Source organism: Triticum urartu, chromosome 4A, assembly GCF_056163025.1.
Source record: "Triticum urartu cultivar PI428250 chromosome 4A, HENAU_Tu73, whole genome shotgun sequence".
NCBI classification, from domain to species: domain Eukaryota; kingdom Viridiplantae; phylum Streptophyta; class Magnoliopsida; order Poales; family Poaceae; genus Triticum; species Triticum urartu.
In genome coordinates, this window is record NC_141876.1 from 406677564 (window position 1) to 406696487 (window position 18924).

General features: G+C 44.6%; 1 protein-coding gene across 1 annotated transcript; it reads left to right on the forward strand.

Moving 5' to 3' along the window:
• The first annotated feature begins 3616 nt into the window (after positions 1-3616).
• Positions 3617-5117, forward strand: LOC125553888 (late embryogenesis abundant protein 17-like). Its single transcript, XM_048717539.2, has 2 exons — positions 3617-4455; positions 4548-5117. Exons 1-2 carry the CDS (start codon positions 3701-3703, stop codon positions 4846-4848), a joined length of 1056 nt encoding a protein of 351 aa, XP_048573496.2. The 5' UTR covers positions 3617-3700; the 3' UTR covers positions 4849-5117.
• The last annotated feature ends 13807 nt before the right edge of the window (positions 5118-18924 follow it).

Genomic DNA, 18924 nt, shown 5'->3' on the forward strand with positions numbered 1-18924 from the left:
TCTGGGAAAGAGTCCGGCTCCTTGGGGTCGCGGGCTGCGCGGAGAATTAGGCTGGCGTTCGGCTCGATCACCGTTGAGACTGCAGCCCCTGAGGCGGTGTCTAGCCACCCGTCCTCGATTGGCGCAGTTGGCTCCGAGCTAAGGGTCGGAGCTGATGCGGGTGCGGCCTCTGGGGTACTGTTCGGCGGTAGAGCTAGGTCATACCCATCATGACAGTGCGGCGCGCCCGGCTGTGGCTCGAATCCGTCGAAGATCAAGTCTCCGCGGGATGTCGGTCGTGTAGTTCAAACTTCCAAATCTGACCTGATGGCCAGGGCGTAGCTTTCAATCTGCTCCAGATGGCCAAGCGAATTAGCCCGCAGTGCAAAGCCGCCGAATACGAAGATTTGTCTGGGGAGAAAAGTCTCACCCTGGACTGCATCGCTATCGATGATAGTAGGAGCCATCAAGCCTAACGGCGGCGGCACAGAGGAACTCTCAATGAAAGCACCAATGTCGGTGTCAAAACCGGCGGATCTCGGGTAGGGGGTCCCGAACTGTGCGTCTAGGCCGGATGGTAACAGGAGGCAGGGGACACGATGTTTTACCCAGGTTCGGACCCTCTTGATGGAGGTAAAACCCTACGTCCTGCTTGATTAATATTGATGATATGGGTAGTACAGGAGTAGATCTACCACGAGATCAGAGAGGCTAAACCCTAGAAGCTAGCCTATGGTATGATTGTATGTTATGATTGTTGTCCTACGGACCTAAACCCCTCGGTTTATATAGACACCGGAGAGGGTTAGGGTTACACAAGGTCGGTTACAAAGGAGGAGATATCCATATCTGTATTGCCTAGCTTGCCTTCCACGCCAAGTAGAGTCCCATCCGAACACGAGACGAAGTCTTCAATCTTGTATCTTCATAGTCTAACAGCCCGGCCAATGGAGATAGTCCGACTGTCCGGAGACCCCCTAATCCAGGACTCCCTCACCCGTGGTGACATTGGTAGTACTCTAAGCATAAAGGTTGAATGGTAGTATCATATGGTGTTGTCATAATTTGATCTCTAGGACTATCTGTGAAACTTTGGGGGGGGGGGGGGGAGGGGGCTCAATAGTTGAGGTGGTTCGCTACCTATGTGATTTCATCCTACTTTCTCCGATAGAATGGATTTGGAGTGATTCTTTGCTGCACTTTGAGGGATTACCATGTGGTTCAATTATGCTAATGTTGTTGAGAGTTAGCACTAGCGAAAGTATGAATCCTAGGCCTTGTTTCCTAGTATTGAGAGTTTGAGACACCATTTTACTCACTTTTGTTACTTGCTACCTTGATTTTTTTATTTGTTCATAATATAAAAGGCTATTTCTACCATCCATATTAAACATCTATTATCATCTCTTCATCGAACTAGTGCACCTATATAATTGACAATTGTGTTGGGTGTGTTGGGAACACAGGAGACTCTTTGTATTTTGATTGCAGGGTTGTTTGAGAGAGACCCACCTTCATACAACACCTCTCGCGGATTGATAAACCATAGATCATTCACTTGAGGTAAATGATGGTGATATGATGTATAGAACATAGTATACACCATTGGTCTACTGTTCTGACATGCTTAAATCACTATATGTGGTTAAATCTAATGAGGACAATGATGGTGATATGATGCAAGAAGTGGATAAACTACTTCCTAAAACTGTGGAAACGTTGAATATGGGAAATTGCAAAGGATCACTAATGATGCCTCTTGAGGATGTGTTTGACAAGAATCTTAAAATCGATGTTGGTCCTTCCCATAAAAAGTGGGGACCTATGTTGGTTTAGAAGCCTAACACTAGGACTCATGGAAATATCAATATTATGGCCAAAGCTACTGCCTACCAGAGGAAGAAAAATCTTGAGGTCCCAACTACCTTTAGAGGTAACTATGTTACTATTCTTAGTAATGATATTCTTATGAAACAAATTGAACAAGTTGATTTATCTTTTGGTGATAATGATCATAGTAAACAACATATTATCTCTGGTGTTTTTGAAGAAGAAAAAGAGCTCTATTTAGCTTTCGCTAATGTTAATCCTGAAGTTGCCTTACCTGATAATTTGGATTCTGCTCTATGATAGAATTTAACACCCCTGCTAGATCTTTTCCCTTCAATCCAGTTAGCACTGCAGGTCTTTTAGAGAAATCACCTGCTATTTTAACTAAAACAAAACCTTGTGGTTTGTCTCACCCATTTGGGATATCATGATATGTATTATATGGAATATTAGAGGTTTGGGTCAATCTGGCAAAGTGCAGTGCTTAGGTGATACTATTTTCAAAACTAGACGTGATTTCATTGGTTTTCAACAAACTAAGAGATATATTGTTTCTAGGGTTTCCACAAGGGTACCCAAACGAAGCTTTGTTGTCGTTGTTGTTGTTGTTGTCGTCGTTGTTGTTGTTGTAGGGAAGGGTTTGTCGGAGTCTAAAATGCATCTTGGGTCAGGTGAGCTCTTTGCTATATCAGTTGAAAGTTCTCTACGTCAATGCTCAGGGTGCCCTTTCTCCCGATGATAGCTTGGCCATGATCCCTCGTGGAGCGCTGACTAGTGAATAGACGACGCCAACAATGTTGAGAAATCTATTACATGGTGGTGAATCCTTCCTTCTCACCGCTATGTTGCTTGCTCTATCTATTTTGGTGAAAAGATTGTGCCATATTTGAAGGCGTGATCGAGTCCTGTGTAAGGATGCATTTTCCTAGCTGTTCCCTCTTTTTAATAAAAGGGGGCGGGGGTAACTCCTATTTTTCAAATAAAATATATGTTAAACATTTTTCAAAAATATATGATGTGCATTTTTCAAATATATATTTTTGAACATATTTCTTAGTATGTGTTAAAAGTTTTTCAAATACACGTTGAACATATTTTTAATTGCATGAAACTTTTTAAAACGTAGTGAACATTTTTTTACACCATGTTAATTTTTTTAAATGTGATGAGCACATTTTAAAAATGCGTGAATATTTTTTGAAGTGTCACGTACATTTTTTTTGTTGGTACAAAACATTGTCTGTTTATTACCTGAACATTTGTTTTGCATTATATAAATATATTTATTTAATATCATGAACATTCTTTTGGAACATGTGAATATTTTTAATGTATATTTTGAATGCCCATCAACACCTTCTAAAAGTTGCGCGAACATTCTTTTAGCACTACATAAACATTTTAAATATAAATATTAATGTTTAGAATATTTGAAATACAAATAAAATTAAAAAGAAGGAAATCAAAACAAAAGGCGATCAAAGGGAAGGGAAGGAAGCAGCGTCACATACTGCTAAGTTTCACGCCCACATTAAGCGAGACACAGTCGCTCCCTGCAATCCTATCCACACACTCACTGCGCACGCACTTCCCCGTACCATCCACAAGGCAACAGTAGAAGCCCATGGAAGCAGCTCAGCGACGACGTCGCCTCCCCCCGGAGGCACGTGTCCGCTTCAAACGCATGTGTCAGCAGGCCCTGTCTTCCAACACGAGGCACACGCGTCCACCTCCCAGACGTACGTGTCACCCTCGCATTACTCGCCGAGGAGTATATACACACTTTCACAAACGCTAGCTCAGTCACTTGTGTACTGCAACACTACAGCCAACACTACAGCACTAGCACGAGCGAGCAAGTTCCAGAGAAGTTCGACCACAGCGCGCGACCATGTCGTCGAGGCAAGACCAGCGCGAGGCGAGGGCCGAGGCCGACGCTCGCCGCGCGGCGGACGAGATCGCGCGCGCGCGGGACGAGCGGGTGATGCAGGCGGAGATGGACGCGCGACGCGCGGCGGACGAGATCGCGCGCGCCCGCGCGGACCGCGAGCACGGCGCACTGGGCGGCGGTGCCTACGCCGAGCACCCGAGCGGCGGCGGCGGCATCCTGGGGAGCATGCAGGAGGGCGCCAAGTCCCTGGCCAGCGCGGTCGGCCGCACGTTCGGCGGCGCCAAGGACACCGCCGCCGACAAGACCTACCAGGCGGCGGACGCCACCGGGAACACGATGGGCGAGTACAAGGACTACACCGCCGAGAAGGCCAAGGAGACCAACGACAGCGTCGCGCACAAGACGAGCGAGACCGCGGAGGCCACCAGGAACAAGCTCGGCGAGGCCAAGGACTACACCGTCGAGAAGGCGACGGAGGCCAAGGACACCGTGGCGCAGAAGACGAACGAGACCGCTGAGGCTACCAAGAACAAGCTGGGAGAGTACAAGGACGCCTTGGCCGGGAAGACGCAGGAGGCCAAGGACACCACCATGCAGAAGGCCCAGCAGACGAAGGACGCCGCCGCCGAGAAGGCGAGGCAGGCCAAGGACGTGACACAGCAGAAGGCCGGCGAGTACACGGACGCCACCAAGGGGACCGCGCAGGAAGCCAGGGACAGGTCCATGGCGACCACGCAGACCCACGATGCCGATAGGTATGCCACTCTCAAGTCTCGACTCATTAACTTGCACACAAGTCAAACTAGGACTCACATCGTACACATTTTTCGTGTTGATGCGCACGCAGGGGTCAGCAAGGGACCGGTCTGTTCGGGGCGCTGGGCAACATGACGGGCGCGATCAAGGAGAAGCTGACGGTTGGCTCGGGCACGCAGCAGCACGACGCCGGAGGGCACGGCCTCCGGCTGGGCAGCGAGGACGAGCGCGCGGTGAAGGAGCGCGCGGCGGAGAAGGCGGCGTCCGTGTACTTCGAGGAGAAGGACCGGCTGGCCAAGGAGCGCGCGGCGGAGCGGGTGGACAAGTGCGTCGATAAGTGCGTGGAAGGGTGCGTCGGCTCCTCCTGCGCCCACCGCAAGGGCAAGATGTGAGCGGCCGGGCGTCCCACGTGACCGACCGCGGGCGCGTCTTCGGTGCGACGTGCACACGTATCGCGTTCTCGTGCCATCCATGCCGTCACTCCGAGCATGGCGGCGACAATAAACTTTAACTCCTAGTGGAGCTCCAGTAGAGCCTTCGTTTTCAATTTCCTTTTTACTTTTTTTGAGGATCAAGTTCCTTTTACTACTGCCTTTGTCTAAGTAGTGTGTGCGTCCCTTAGTTTGGTGAATCGTAAATGCTCTACTGCTTTGTTTTAGAATCTCCGGTGTCTTAGTACGAGTTTTTGCATGCCCTGTGTGTACTGTCTGCGTGAGTCTGGCGCCTCGTATTGGTGTCTGTCTACCTCAGGAGTCGAGACTAGTCTACGTGTGTGTGTGTGTTGTGTGCACCGAGGCGTGCACGATCGGTATTTTACCTTTAGGGAGGGGATGCCCTCATGGCTACTACTTCATTGATCTGATAATAGCAGTACATCCTTCACGAAAGGAGCTTACCAAGAAAATCAGAGAATTCCCCCCTGCAAAAAAGAAAACCAGAGAATTCATCGGCCCAATTAGAAAAGACGTCATGATCATAAGCTATATATTGTGAGCAGCCTCTTTGGCTTCTCTTCCGACAGTGTAGCAATTCAACACTTCCTATCATTCCCGAAATGACAGAAAGAACAATTGGCCCTTGTACGAAGGAAACGGTGATAGTTCGGGCATCTCCAACGCAAATTCTCCCAAAAAAAAAAAACTCTCAACGCATATTTCCTATCATTCCTGAAATGACAGAAAGAACAGTTGGTCACAAATAAATAGACGTTACTTCCCGTCACAAATAAATAGACGTTACTTCCCTTCTAGTTGTACATGCAGCTGTATCATTGCATCATTGCCTTAGATTCTTCTAAGGAGTGCGTCAATGTCTATTAAGTTTCTTCTATCAATAAATCAATGTATATTCGTCTTTTCAAAATCAAAATGAGCATCCATCTTCCTACATACATGAATGAGCATGTTCGAAATGAGCCACCGCGATTGAACCAAAGAATGAGCTATCAAAATGAGCTACAGCAAGTGCACGTACCCCGTCGTTTTCACATTTAAAGAACACCTATCCGGGGTGCTTCGACGTGTCCGAAATTAGCCGCAGCACTGTCCACGTGCAGTCGTCGCAGTATATGAGCGACATCAGCGAGCCACAGAGCTGCTGCACGAGCGCCGAGCCCAGTGAATGGCCGGACGAATCCATGCCCGCAAATCGTCGGCGGCGCCGGGAAGACGAACCCGTACCTGCATGCGGCGATGCGCCCTTACCGGGGCTGCGGGAGATGCTCCCCGACCACTTCATCACTTGGCGAAGTCACCGGTGACCGGAAAAGCCAAATCCGGCGGCCAGCGATGAAGGTCCACAGATCCACAAATTTGGCGGCCCGGGAGGCCTTGTGCGTGTGGCGGCCTTTTGGTGAGCTCCTGCCGGCTGCTCTCGTCGGAATCTTGGGCGGCGGTCTGGCGACGGCGCGAGGGGGAGAGGGGAGGTGTTGGTGGGAAAGCGCGGGCTGAAATGCCCCCCGCCCTCCCCCCACCAATTGCTTTCGCTTATGTGCAGGGCACCGCAACGGTGAGGGAGAAACCCACGAATACGCGGGTTGGGGCCGAGATTTTGCCGCACCCTTTAAAAAAATTTGCGGGTCGAGGCGGGATACAGGGTCTGATCGGACAGGTTTTTCCCTCGACCCGCATTTTGACAGTTATTTTGTGGCTCGGAGCGGGATACAGGGCCTGCTAGAGTTGCTCTTACACCATGTTACAAAATAACTTCAGATTCCATCGTACCGGCAGCAATCATGATACCATATGATGTGTGCTTCTACTTACACTACTTCCACGTAAACACCAAAACTACAAAATTTCCTACAACTGCAATGCAATAAAAAGATAACTCAAGGCACACATCACACCATTCTACATTCTAGAAAATTGATTTCTAGGTGAGAAAGGATGCATGGATATTGACAGCAACTTTCTTCCAGACAATAAACCTGGATTGACAAAATAAAATTGATTTATACATATGGAAAGCACCTCATGGCTAATATATCCCTTGCTTAGTTTCATCCATAGATTTTCTAAATTTTATTTCTTGTAATTGTTACCTGTTTCTCTTCTGATGTCAATTCTGAAGTTAAGTTCTCTGAACTGGAAAAGCTCCAGAGGAAGAAATTCCTATGATATATATAAATAAAAGGTGCAAATGTTCATGGAGTGAAAACAATATTAATGGAGGAGAGCTTCCGTACAAATTCGAGTAGCAAGAGACCTGTGAATCAATGAAGTCAATGCCAACAACATGAACTATGAAGCAAAACTCCGAGCATCTTTCGATCCGGAGTGCAATCTGACAAACTAAAAACATTAGTTAAGCATAGGAAAATTAGGGGTAGCTGGAAAAAGGGAGCATCCAGTAAGAGACATCTGAAGTGGTCAAGTCAATTCAACTAGCAAGAGACTTATGAAGTAAAACATCGAGCACTTTTTAATCCGAGGGGCAATCTAAGAAAACATAAGTTTAGGATAGGAATCCTTAGGTGGTTGAAAACAGGGGGTGCTACCAGAATGGAGGTCGGTTCCGAGATGTGGATGCGAGTAGGCGTGCGGGCTTAATGATGATGGCATTACAAAAGGGTTTTTAAACATAGCATCTGTAGGGTATTAATGGGGTGAGGTATGTTCATCTGTTGGCCAAAGAGCATCATCGGGGAAGATGAAACAGAAACCCTCTTTTAATATTCTTAGTTCCTAATATAGTAAAAAGAATGAAAGTACATAGTTAGCGATGATGCATTTTCATATTTCACAATGAAGAAGGCATGACATGATGAAAATAATCATAATTGATCAACACTTTTGAAGAAAATCAAGGAAAATTATAGTCAAAAATAGAAGACTGCAGTATATAACGTTAAAGAAAGATGGTTAAACTATGACCATCCCAGTGGACTGTGTCTATATGTTGTATCTACTAATCTACACCATTTGATATCATATCAATTTGTGGCCTAATTGTCCTACATTTTACCAATTGTGATCACCCTCAAACGGATGGATGCGTAGGCAAAGGCATAGTCAACAGCCGATTCCACCTCCTTCGTGGGTACTCCTCCACAAGGGTTACATAGCTAGGATTGAACTCATGGAGAACTCCTTCATGCATTGAGTTAGTCGGCAGATCTGGTCCAGGAGACCTCCGCCGGCCACCAGATGCCCACGGGAGTGGTCTCCCCCAAAACAGCAGCTAGAGTGATAGGTGGAAGAGTGGACGCCCAATTAGTAGCCGGGGTCGTAGGAGCGGCATCGCTCGCAAGGGGGTCGCGGCGCGCGGGATGGCTCGCCGATGTCACACGTGGCGGCCCCGATGGGGATGCGGGGTAGTGGGGTCAGAGTGAGGTCACGGGGATCATGCGGCGGCCTGCCGGGGTCACACCGTATGGAGTGCCTACCTCGCTAGAGATCGCTTGGTAGCGGCGCTGCATCTCGCCGGGTTAGTCTCGAGGAGGGTTAGCAAACGGTGGTGGATATTAGATTGAGTCGTCGGTTCCAGAAGACGGAAGGAGAATCGAATGGACGACGATTTGTTTGCGGTGGAACCGGACGTGAGGAGAAAGAGGCGTTCGTGGTCAGCCTATGGCGGGTCCACAGCTAGTAACCGAAAGCTGAGAACATGGTTTGGGACTGCTCCGCTTCATAAAAATCGGTTTTGCACCACTAAATTCACTTTGGAGTAGTTTCATCTAGAAGTTGTAGTACTATCAAAGAGAATGTTTGGCTTCCATCTAGCTTCAGCTTCAAGAATGAGAAATTTGGTGAAAAGGATCTATTTGATTGGTTGAGGGGGGAGAAACGAATGGGTATCCACTTACTGGTGGAGTGGTGGGTAATTTCCAGCCAACTCTAGCTTCTAGAGTTTTTTTGGAGCACCCCCTCAAGAGCTTCATAAAAAACTGGGAGTTGTATCCCAGATTCTAGTTTTTTTGTGGAGCGGCATATCGTGGAGCTACCCCGTTTGGCTTGTGTTTTCTGGAGTGGAGCTGAATTTTAAGGAGCAGAGCAGTCCCGAACATGCTAATACAGCCAACGGTCGGCTATAAGAAGTATCCATGTCATCCAGCCAACCTCTTAGCCGGCATGTACAATAGCAAGTTTTAAATATGTACTAGTTTATCAATAGTTGGCCCACCTTACATCCTCACAAAGCGTCTTGGGTCTCTTGTTGCAGCTGGCTACTAACCAAGAGTCCGCTTCTCTTCTCTCTCCTCTACTCTCTCCTCCAACTAAGCAAAGATATAGTATTCTATTCCTTATAGCCTGCTTATATCACTCTATTGTACTTGCTCTCTGTATTGTGGTGGGTCCCCCATCTAAGCATTCCCGAAACAACAAAAACAACAGTTGGTCGCAAATTTCCTATCATTCCCGAAATGACGGAAAGAACAGTCAGCCCGATATGCGTCCACACGGACGTTGAACGGACGCGCACGCGTCCGCCTCGGGTCCATTTGGCATCCGGACATCTAAATCTCACCATCCACATTGACTACGCATGGGTGGGAGGCCCCATCTGGCAGCCACCCTGGCCGAGCAGTCGCCTCCTTAATGTGGGAGTCATGGACCGGTGGGAGTCCACACTTTCACTTCCCCACTCTGGCGACGCGTGCCTTTTCGAACCCCCACATCCAAACCCTAGCACACCGCTCCTCCACCTCCTTTTTTGGCCACCATGGGATGGCATTGAGTCCCCGACCGAAAGGGCAAGCACGACCGTGAGGCCCGGTCCTCCTCCGTCCGTCGCCGCCGCTCTACTCCTTCACCTCCACCTCCACCTCCACCACCCGCCTTTCACATCACGCCACTGGCGGCCGGATCTCGCTTGCGCCCGTTGAAGGAAATATGCCCTAGAGGCAATAATAAAGTTGTTGTTTTATATTTCCTTATATCATGATAAATGTTTATTATTCATGCTAGAATTGTATTAACCGGAAACTTGATACATGTGTGAATACATAGACAAAACAAAGTGTCCCAAGTATTCCTCTACTTGACAAGATCGTTAATCGAAGATGGTTAAGTTTCCTAACCATAGACATGTGTTGTCATTTGATTAAAGGGGTCACATCATTAGGAGAATGATGTACTGGACAAGACCCATCCGTTAGCTTAGCATAATGATCGTTAAGTTTTATTGCTATTGCTTTCTTCATGACTTATACATATTCCTTTGACTATGAGATTATGCAACTCCAGAATACCGGAGGAACACCTTGTGTGCTATCAAACATCACAACGTAACTGGGTGATTATAGAGATGCTCTACAGGTGTCTTCCAAAGGTGTTTGTTTAGTTGGCATAGATCAAGATTAGGATTTGTCACTTCGTGTATCGGAGAGGTATCTCTGGGCCCTCTCGGTAATGCACATCACTATTAGCCTCGCAAGCAATGTGACTAATGAGTTAGTTATGGGATGATGCATTACGGAACGAGTAAAGAGACTTGCCGGTAACGAGAATGAACTAGGTATGAAGATACCGACGATCGAATCTCGGGCAAGTAACATACCGATGACAGAGGGAATAACGTATGTTGTTATGCGATTTGACCGATAAAGTTCTTCGTAGAATATGTAGGAGCCAATATGAGTATCCAGGTTCCGCTATTGGTTATTGATCGGAGGTGTGTCTCAGTCATGTCTACATAGTTCTCGAACCCGTATGGTCCGCACGCTTAACGTTCGATGACGATTTGTATTATGAGTTATGTGTTTTTGATGACCGAAGTTTGTTTGGAGTACTGGATGTGATCACGGACATGACGAGGAGTCTCGAAATGGTCGAGACATAAAGAATGATATATTGGACGATGTTATTCGGACACCGGATGAGTTCTGAGAGGTACCGGATAACTATCGGAGTGCCCGAGGGTTATCGGACCCCCCGGGGAACTAATGGGCCTCCATGGGTCTTAGTGGATAGAGAGGAGGGCCACAAGGGGCTGGCCTCACCCCCTTGCAGTCTGAATTGGACTAGGGGAAGGGGGCGGCTCCCCCTTTCCCTTTCCCTCTCCCTCCCTCTCCCTTCCTTCTTCCCCCTCCCACCAAGTGGAATCCTACTAGGACTTGGAGTCCTAGTAGGACTCCTCTCGCCTGGCACGTCCTACAGGGGCCGGACAGCCTCCCCCTCCCGTCCTTTATATACGGAGGCAGGGGGCACCCTAGAACACACAAGATCAATTGACTTTGCCGTGTGGGGTGCCCCCCTCCACAATTTACCACCTCGGTCATATTGTCATAGTGCTTAGGCGAAGCCCTGCGCGGATCACATCGTCAACACCGTCATCACACCGTCGTGCTGACGGAACTCTCCCTCGTCGTCAACTGGATCCAGAGCTCGAGGGACTTCATCATGCTGAACATGTGTTGAATGATAACCCACAAGTATAGGGGATCGCAACAGCTTTCGAGGGTAGAGTATTCAACACAAATTTATTGATTTGACACAAGAGGAGCCAAAGAATATTCTCAAGTATTAGCAGCCGAGTTGTCAATTCAAACACACCTGGAAACTTAGTATCTGCAGCAAAGTGTTTAGTAGCAAATTAATATGATAGTGGTGGTAGCGGCAACAAAAGTAAAGACAGCAAAAGTAATGTTTTTGGTATTTTGTAGTGATTGTAACAGTAGCAGCGGGAAAGTAAATAAGCGAGAACCAGTATATGGAAAACTCGTAGGCACCGGATGAGCGATGGATAATTATGCCGGATGCGATTCATCATGTAACAGTCATAACATAGGGTGACACAGAACTAGCTCCAATTCATCAATGTAATGTAGGCATGTATTCCGTATATAGTCATACGTGCTCATGGAAAAGAACTTGCATGACATCTTTTGTCCTACCCTCCCATGGCAGCGGGGTCCTATTGGAAACTAAGGGATATTAAGGCCTCCTTTTAATAGAGAACCGGAACAAAGCATTAGCACATAGTGAATACATGAACTCCTCAAACTATGGTCATCAGCGGGAGTGGTCCCGATTATTGTCATTTCGGGGTTGCCGGATCATAACACATAGTAGGTGACTATAGACTTGCAAGATAGGATCAAGAACTCACATATATTCATGAAAACATAATAGGTTCAGATCTGAAATCATGGCACTCGGGCCCTAGTGACAAGCATTAAGCATAGCAAAGTCATAGCAACATCAATCCCAGAACATAATGGATACTAGGGATCAAACCCTAACAAAACTAACTCGATTACATGATAAATCTCATCCAACCCATCACCGTCCAGCAAGCCTACGATGGAATTACTCACGCACGATGGTGAGCATCATGAAATTGGTGATGGAGGATGGTTGATGATGACGACGGCGACGAATCCCCCTCTCCGGAGCCCCGAACGGACTCCAGATCAGCCCTCTCGAGAGGTTTTAGCTTGGCGGCGGCTCTGTATCGTAAAACACGATGATTTCTTCTCTCTTATTTTCTTCTCCCCGAAAGCAGTTATATAGAGTTGGATTTGGAGTCGGGGGGTCTCCAGGGGGCCCACGAGGTAGGGCGCGCGCCCTAGGGGGGGCGCCCCCCACCCTCGTGAGAAGGGTGTGGGACCCCTGGTCTTCATCTTTGGCGAGGATTTTTTATTATTTATTCTAAGATATCCCGGGGAGTTTCAGGTCATTCCGAGAACTTTTGTTTTCTGCACATAAAACAACACCATGGCAATTCTGCTGAAAACAGCGTCAGCCGGGTTAGTTCCATTCAAATCATACAAGTTAGAGTCCAAAACAAGGGCAAAAGTGTTTGGAAAAGTAGATACGATGGAGACGTATCAACTCCCCCAAGCTTAAACCCTTGCTTGTCCTCAAGCAATTCAGTTGACAAACTGAAAGAAAGAAAGAAAAACTTTTACAAACTCTGTTTGCTCTTGTTGTTGTAACTATGTCAAGCCAGCATTCAAGTTTTCAGCATAGATCATAACTAACCACACTTGCAATAATTCTCAGGTCTCATAATTACTCATATCAATAGCATAATCAACTAGCAAGTCATAATAATAAATCTCGGATGACAACACTTTCTCAAAACAATCATAATATGATATAACAAGATGGTATCTCGCTAGCCCTTTCTGAGACCGCAAAACATAAATGCAGAGCACCTTTAAAGATCAAGGACTGACTAGACATTGTAATTCATGGTAAAAGAGATCCAATCATAGTCATACCCAATATAAATTAACAGTGATGGATGCAAATGACGGTTGTGCTCTCCAGCTAGTGCTTTTTAATAAGAGGGTGATGACTCAACATAAAAGTAAATGGATAGGCCCTTCGCAGAGGGAAGCAGGGATTTATAGAGGTGCCAGAGCTCGATTTTGAAATAGAGATAAATTGTATTTTGAGCGGTATACTTTCATTGTCAACATAACAACCAAGAGATGGCGATATCTCCCATGCTACACACATTATAGGCGGTTCCCAAACATAATGGTAAAGTTTATACTCCCCCTCCACCAACCAGCATCAATCCATGGCTTGCTCGAAACAACGAGTGCCTCCAACATACATCAGGTCCTAGGGGAGTTTTTTTTGCAATTAATGTTGATTTAGTTTGCATAAAGCATGGGACTGGGCATCCCGGTGACCAGCCATTTTCTTGTGAGTGAGGAGCGGAGTCCACTCCTCTTGAGAATAACCCGCCTAACACGGAAGATAAGGACAACCTTGGTTGATACATGAGCTATTCGAGCATACAAAACAGAATGTTTATTTCAAGGTTTAGAGTTTGACACATACAAATTTACTTGGAACGGCAGGTAGATACCACATATAGGAAGGTATGGTGGACTCATCTGGAATAACTTTGGGGTTTAAGGGATTGGATGCACAAGTAGTATTCCCGCTTAGTACAGGTGAAGGCTAGGAAAAGACTGGGAAGCGACCAACTAGAGAGCGACAACAGCCATGTACATGCATTAAAATTAATAAACATTGGATGCAAGCATGAGTAGGATATAATCCACCATGAACATAAATATCGTGAAGGCTATGTTGATTTGTTTCAACTACATGCGTGAACATGTGCCAAGTCAAGTCACTTAAATCATTCAAAGGAGGATACCACCCCATCATACCACATCATAATCATCTCAATAGCATGTTAGCACACAAGGTAAACCATTATAACTCATAGCTAATCAAGCATGGCACAAGCAACTCTGATCTCTAATTGTTATTGCAAACATGTTTATTCATAATAAGTTGAATCAAGAACGAGGGACTCATCATATTTACAAAAACAAAAGAGGTTGAGTTCATACCAGCTTTTCTCATCTCAGTCAGTCCATCATATATCATCATAGTTGCCTTTCACTTGCATGACCGAATGGTGTGAATAATAATAATAGTGCATGTGCATTGGACTAAGCTGGAATCTGCGAGCATTCAATAAACAGGAGAAGACAAGGCAATATGGGCTCTTGGTTAAATCAACAATAATGCATACAAGAGCCACTTCAACAATTTAATTATGGTCTTCTCCTATTGACCCCCAAAGAAAAGAAAAGAAATAAAACTATTTACACAGGAAAGCTCCCAACAAGCAAAAGAAGAACGGGAAATATTTTTGGGTTTTCTTTTTAATTATTACTACTACAGCAGGAAAATAAACTACTACTAATTTTTTTTCTTAAGGTTTAACAAACACACAAGAAGAAAGCAGGAAAAAGAAAATAAACTAGCAGGGATATTACAGTGAAAAAGTATGAGCACCGACATCTAGTAATGAGTGTGTGTGAGCATAAATGTAATGTCGATGAGAAATACGTACTCCCCCAAGCTTAGGCTTTTGGCCTAAGTTGGTCTATAGCCATGGCTGGCCTGGCGGATATCCATAATAATAGTTGTTGGGGTCGTACTGTGACGAAGAATAGTTGGGATCATACTGATGTGTAGCGGTTATCTCCTGCTGAGCTGCAGCGAGGAGTCGAGCTGCCTCCGCTCTCCTCTCGTACTCTTCTGCCTCCTCTTTGGTAATAACATATCTTCCTTTTGTCTGGGAATCAAAGAAGGCAGGAGCAGGGGGAGTAATACGGAAAACACGTCGTTTATCAAAAAATTAAACGATATAAGAGAGGTGATTCAGGCCTCTCGACAAACTGGTGCGAAGCCATAGAGTCATAATCTAAATATGCAGGAGGCAACTCGGTATCACCCTCACGAATGTCTATCTCAAGAAAATTAGCTAAGCGGGTTGCATAAATTCCTCCAAAGAAATCTCCATTATGTCTATTATGATGCAACCTACGAGCTACAATGGCTCCCATATGATAAGATTGGTCTCCTAACACAGCACTCCTAAGAATGCTAAGATCAAGGACACACATGTGACATGCTTCATCCTTAGCATTTATGCATCTACCGATGAAGAGAGCAAAATAATGTATGGCAGGAAAGTGAATGCTCCCTATGGTAGCCTGCGTTATATCTCTAGATTCCCCCACAGTTATACTAGCAAGAAAATTTCTAAATTCAGATTTAGGGGGATCCCTAACACTACCCCATGATGGAAGTTTGCATGCAAGAGTGAAATCCTCTAAGTCCATGGTATAAGATTTGTCATAAAGATCAAACATGACTGAAGGAGAATTGTGCGAAGATGAATACTCAAACCTCCTCAGAAATGAACTTGTGAAATCATGATACTGGGGGCATTTGTTAGCCTCAAAATCCTCAAGACCGGCATTGCGCAAATATGCTTTGTATTCTTCTTTAATTCCCGCACGGCCCATAAAATTTTCCGACGGCCATTCGCAAGGCCGTACTGGAGCATCTCTTGGTGGATCCTCGTCAGCATCGCGCATAGCAATCCTAGGTCCTTGCTTCTTAGAGGAACCACCTTCGAACATTTTCCTAAGCATATTGTTTTTCTCTGAAAAATTCTGAAATTTTTAGTAACTTCAAAATAAAAGTAAACCATCTTCAATAATATTGATAGCAACTACTCCTACAAGTGCCTAGAGCCTATATCAAGCATTAGAACTACTTGGAACCATATAAATTTGACATGCAAGCTTAAGAACATGGTCACCTATGCAGCACAAATTTTCAAAGAATAAAACACTAGAACAAAAACTAATTGGACCAATGGAGGAGTCACATACCAAGGAACAATCTCCCCAAGCAATTTTGCGAGAGGTGCTTTGAGCAAGGAGATCAAAAATCACAGCAAAAGTGGCTGGAACTCGTGCTTGAGTTGGTTTTTCGGGTTTGTGTGAGACAGAGGAAGAAGATGGGTGCTGGGATAAGTGGAGGAGGGCCACCGTGGGCCCACGAGGTAGGGGGCGCGCCCTAAGGGGCGGGGGGCGCCCACCACCCTCGTGGCCAGGTGGCAGCTCCTCCCGCGGTAATTTTTGCACAGTAAATCCTCAAATATTCCTGAAAAAATCATATTAAATTGGCATGTCATTCTAAGGACCTTTATTTTTGGGATATTTTTATATTGCACGGATAAGTCAGAAAACAGACAGAAAAATACTATTTTTACTTTATTTCTACTAATTAACAGAAAGTATAGAGAGGGTACAGAAGGTTGTGCTTCTAGTTTCATCCATCTCATGCTCATCAAAAAGAATCCACTAACAAGGTTGATCAAGTCTTGTTAACAAACTCATTCCGATAATCATGAAACTGGAGAAATTTTGAATAACACTAAGTTACCTCAACGGGGATATGCACATCCCCAATAATAAGAATATCATATTTCTTCTTGACAGTAGGAAGAGGAAATTCAAAACCTCCAAATATAATCGATGAAATTTTTCCAATGGAGTTGATACTATGAACTTGAGGTTGTTTCCTCGGAAAGTGTACCGTATGCTCATTACCATTAACATGAAAAGTCACATTGCCTTTGTTGCAATCAATAACAGCCCCTGCAGTATTAAGAAAAGGTCTTCCAAGAATAATAGACATACTATCATCCTCGGGAATATCAAGTATAACAAAGTCCGTCAAAATAGTAACGTTTGCAACCACAAGAGGCACATCCTCACAGATACCGACAGGTATAGCATTTGATTTATCAGCCATTTGCAAAGATATTTCAGTAGGTGTCAACTTATTCAAGTCAAGTCTACGATATAAAGAGAGAGGCATAACACTAACACCGGCTCCAAGATCACATAAAGCAGTTTTAATATAATTTCTTTTAACAGAGCAAGGTATAGTAGGTACTCCGGGATCTCCAAGTTTCTTTGGTATTCCACCCTTAAAAGTATAATTAGCAAGCATGGTGGAAATCTCAGCTTTCGGTATCTTTCTTTTATTAGTAATGATATCCTTCATATATTTAGCATAAGGATTTGTTTTGAGCACATCAGTTAATCGCATACGCAAAAAGATAGGCCTAATCATTTCAGCAAAGCGCTCAAAATCCTCGTCATCCTTTTTCTTGGATGGTTTCGGAGGAAAAGGCATGGGTTTCTGAACACAAGGTTCCCTTTCTTTACCATGTTTCCTAGCAACAAAGTCTCTTTTATCGTAACGTTGATTCTTTGATTGTGGGTTATCAAGATCAACAGCAGGTTCAATTTCTACATCATTATTATTACTAGGTTGAGCATCATCATTAACATCATCATTAATATTTTTATTAGGTTCATGTTCATTACCAGATTGTGTTTCAGCATCAGACATAGATATATCATTTGGATTATCAGGTGGTTCAGCAATAGGTTCACTAGAAGTTTGCATAGTTCTATCATTTTTTCTTCTTCTTTTTAGAAGAACTAGGAACATCAATATTATTTCTTTGAGAATCTTGCTTGATTCTCTTAGGGTGGCCTTCAGGATACAAAGGTTCCTGAGTCATTCTACCAGTTCTAGTAGCCACTCTAACAGCATAATCATTTTTCTTACCATTCATTTCATCAAGCACTTCTTTTTGAGCCTTAAGTACTTGTTCTACTTGAGTGGTAACCATAGAAGCATGTTTGCTAACAAGTTTAAGTTCACATTTAATATTAGCCATATAATTACCCAAGCGTCTAATCATATAAGCATTTTCTTTTAGTTGTCTACCAAAATAAGCATTGAAGTCATCTTGCTTAAACATAAAGTCATCAAACTCATCCAAGCACTGACTAGCAATTTTAGTAGGAGGGACTTCAGCTTTATCATATCTATAGAGAGAATTTACCTTTACTACCTGTGTCGGGATATCGGGATCAGGAGGTTCTTCAATAAATAAAGAATTGAGATCATATGTTTCTTCAACAGGAGGCATATTAAGACCATGTATTTCTTCAATAGGAGGTAAATTCTTAACGTCTTCAGCTTTAATACCTTTTTATTTCATAGATTTCTTTGCCTCTTGCATATCTTCGGGTCTGAGAAATAGAACACCTCTCTTCTTCGGAGTTGGTTTAGGAATAGGTTCAGTAATTGGAGCAGGAGCTGGCTCAGGAGGTGGCTCAGGAGGTGCCCAATTATTTTCATTTGTCAACATATTATTCAATAGAATTTCAGCTTCATCTGGTGTTCTTTCCCTGAAAAGAGAACCAGCACAACTATCCAGGTAATCTCTGGAAGCATCGGGTTTCTTAAGAGGATGATCAGGCAAAGCATTAAGTAACTTGAGAAGCCTCCCCCAAGCTTGTGGGAGACTCTCTTCTTCAATTTGCACAAAATTATATATATCCCTCAAAGCAACTTGTTTCTTATGAGCAGGGAAATATTTAGCAGAGATGTAATAAATCATATCCTGGGGACTACGCACACAACCAGGATCAAGAGAATTAAACCATATCTTAGCATCACCCTTTAATGAGAATGGAAATATTTTAATTATATAAAAGTAACGCGATCTCTCATCATTAGTAAACAGGGCAGCTATATCATTTAACTTAGTAAGATGTGCCACAACATTTCAGATTCATAGCCATAAAATGGATCGGATTCAACCAAAGTAATTATATCAAGATCAAGAGAGAATTCATAATCCTTATCCGGAACACAAATAGGTGA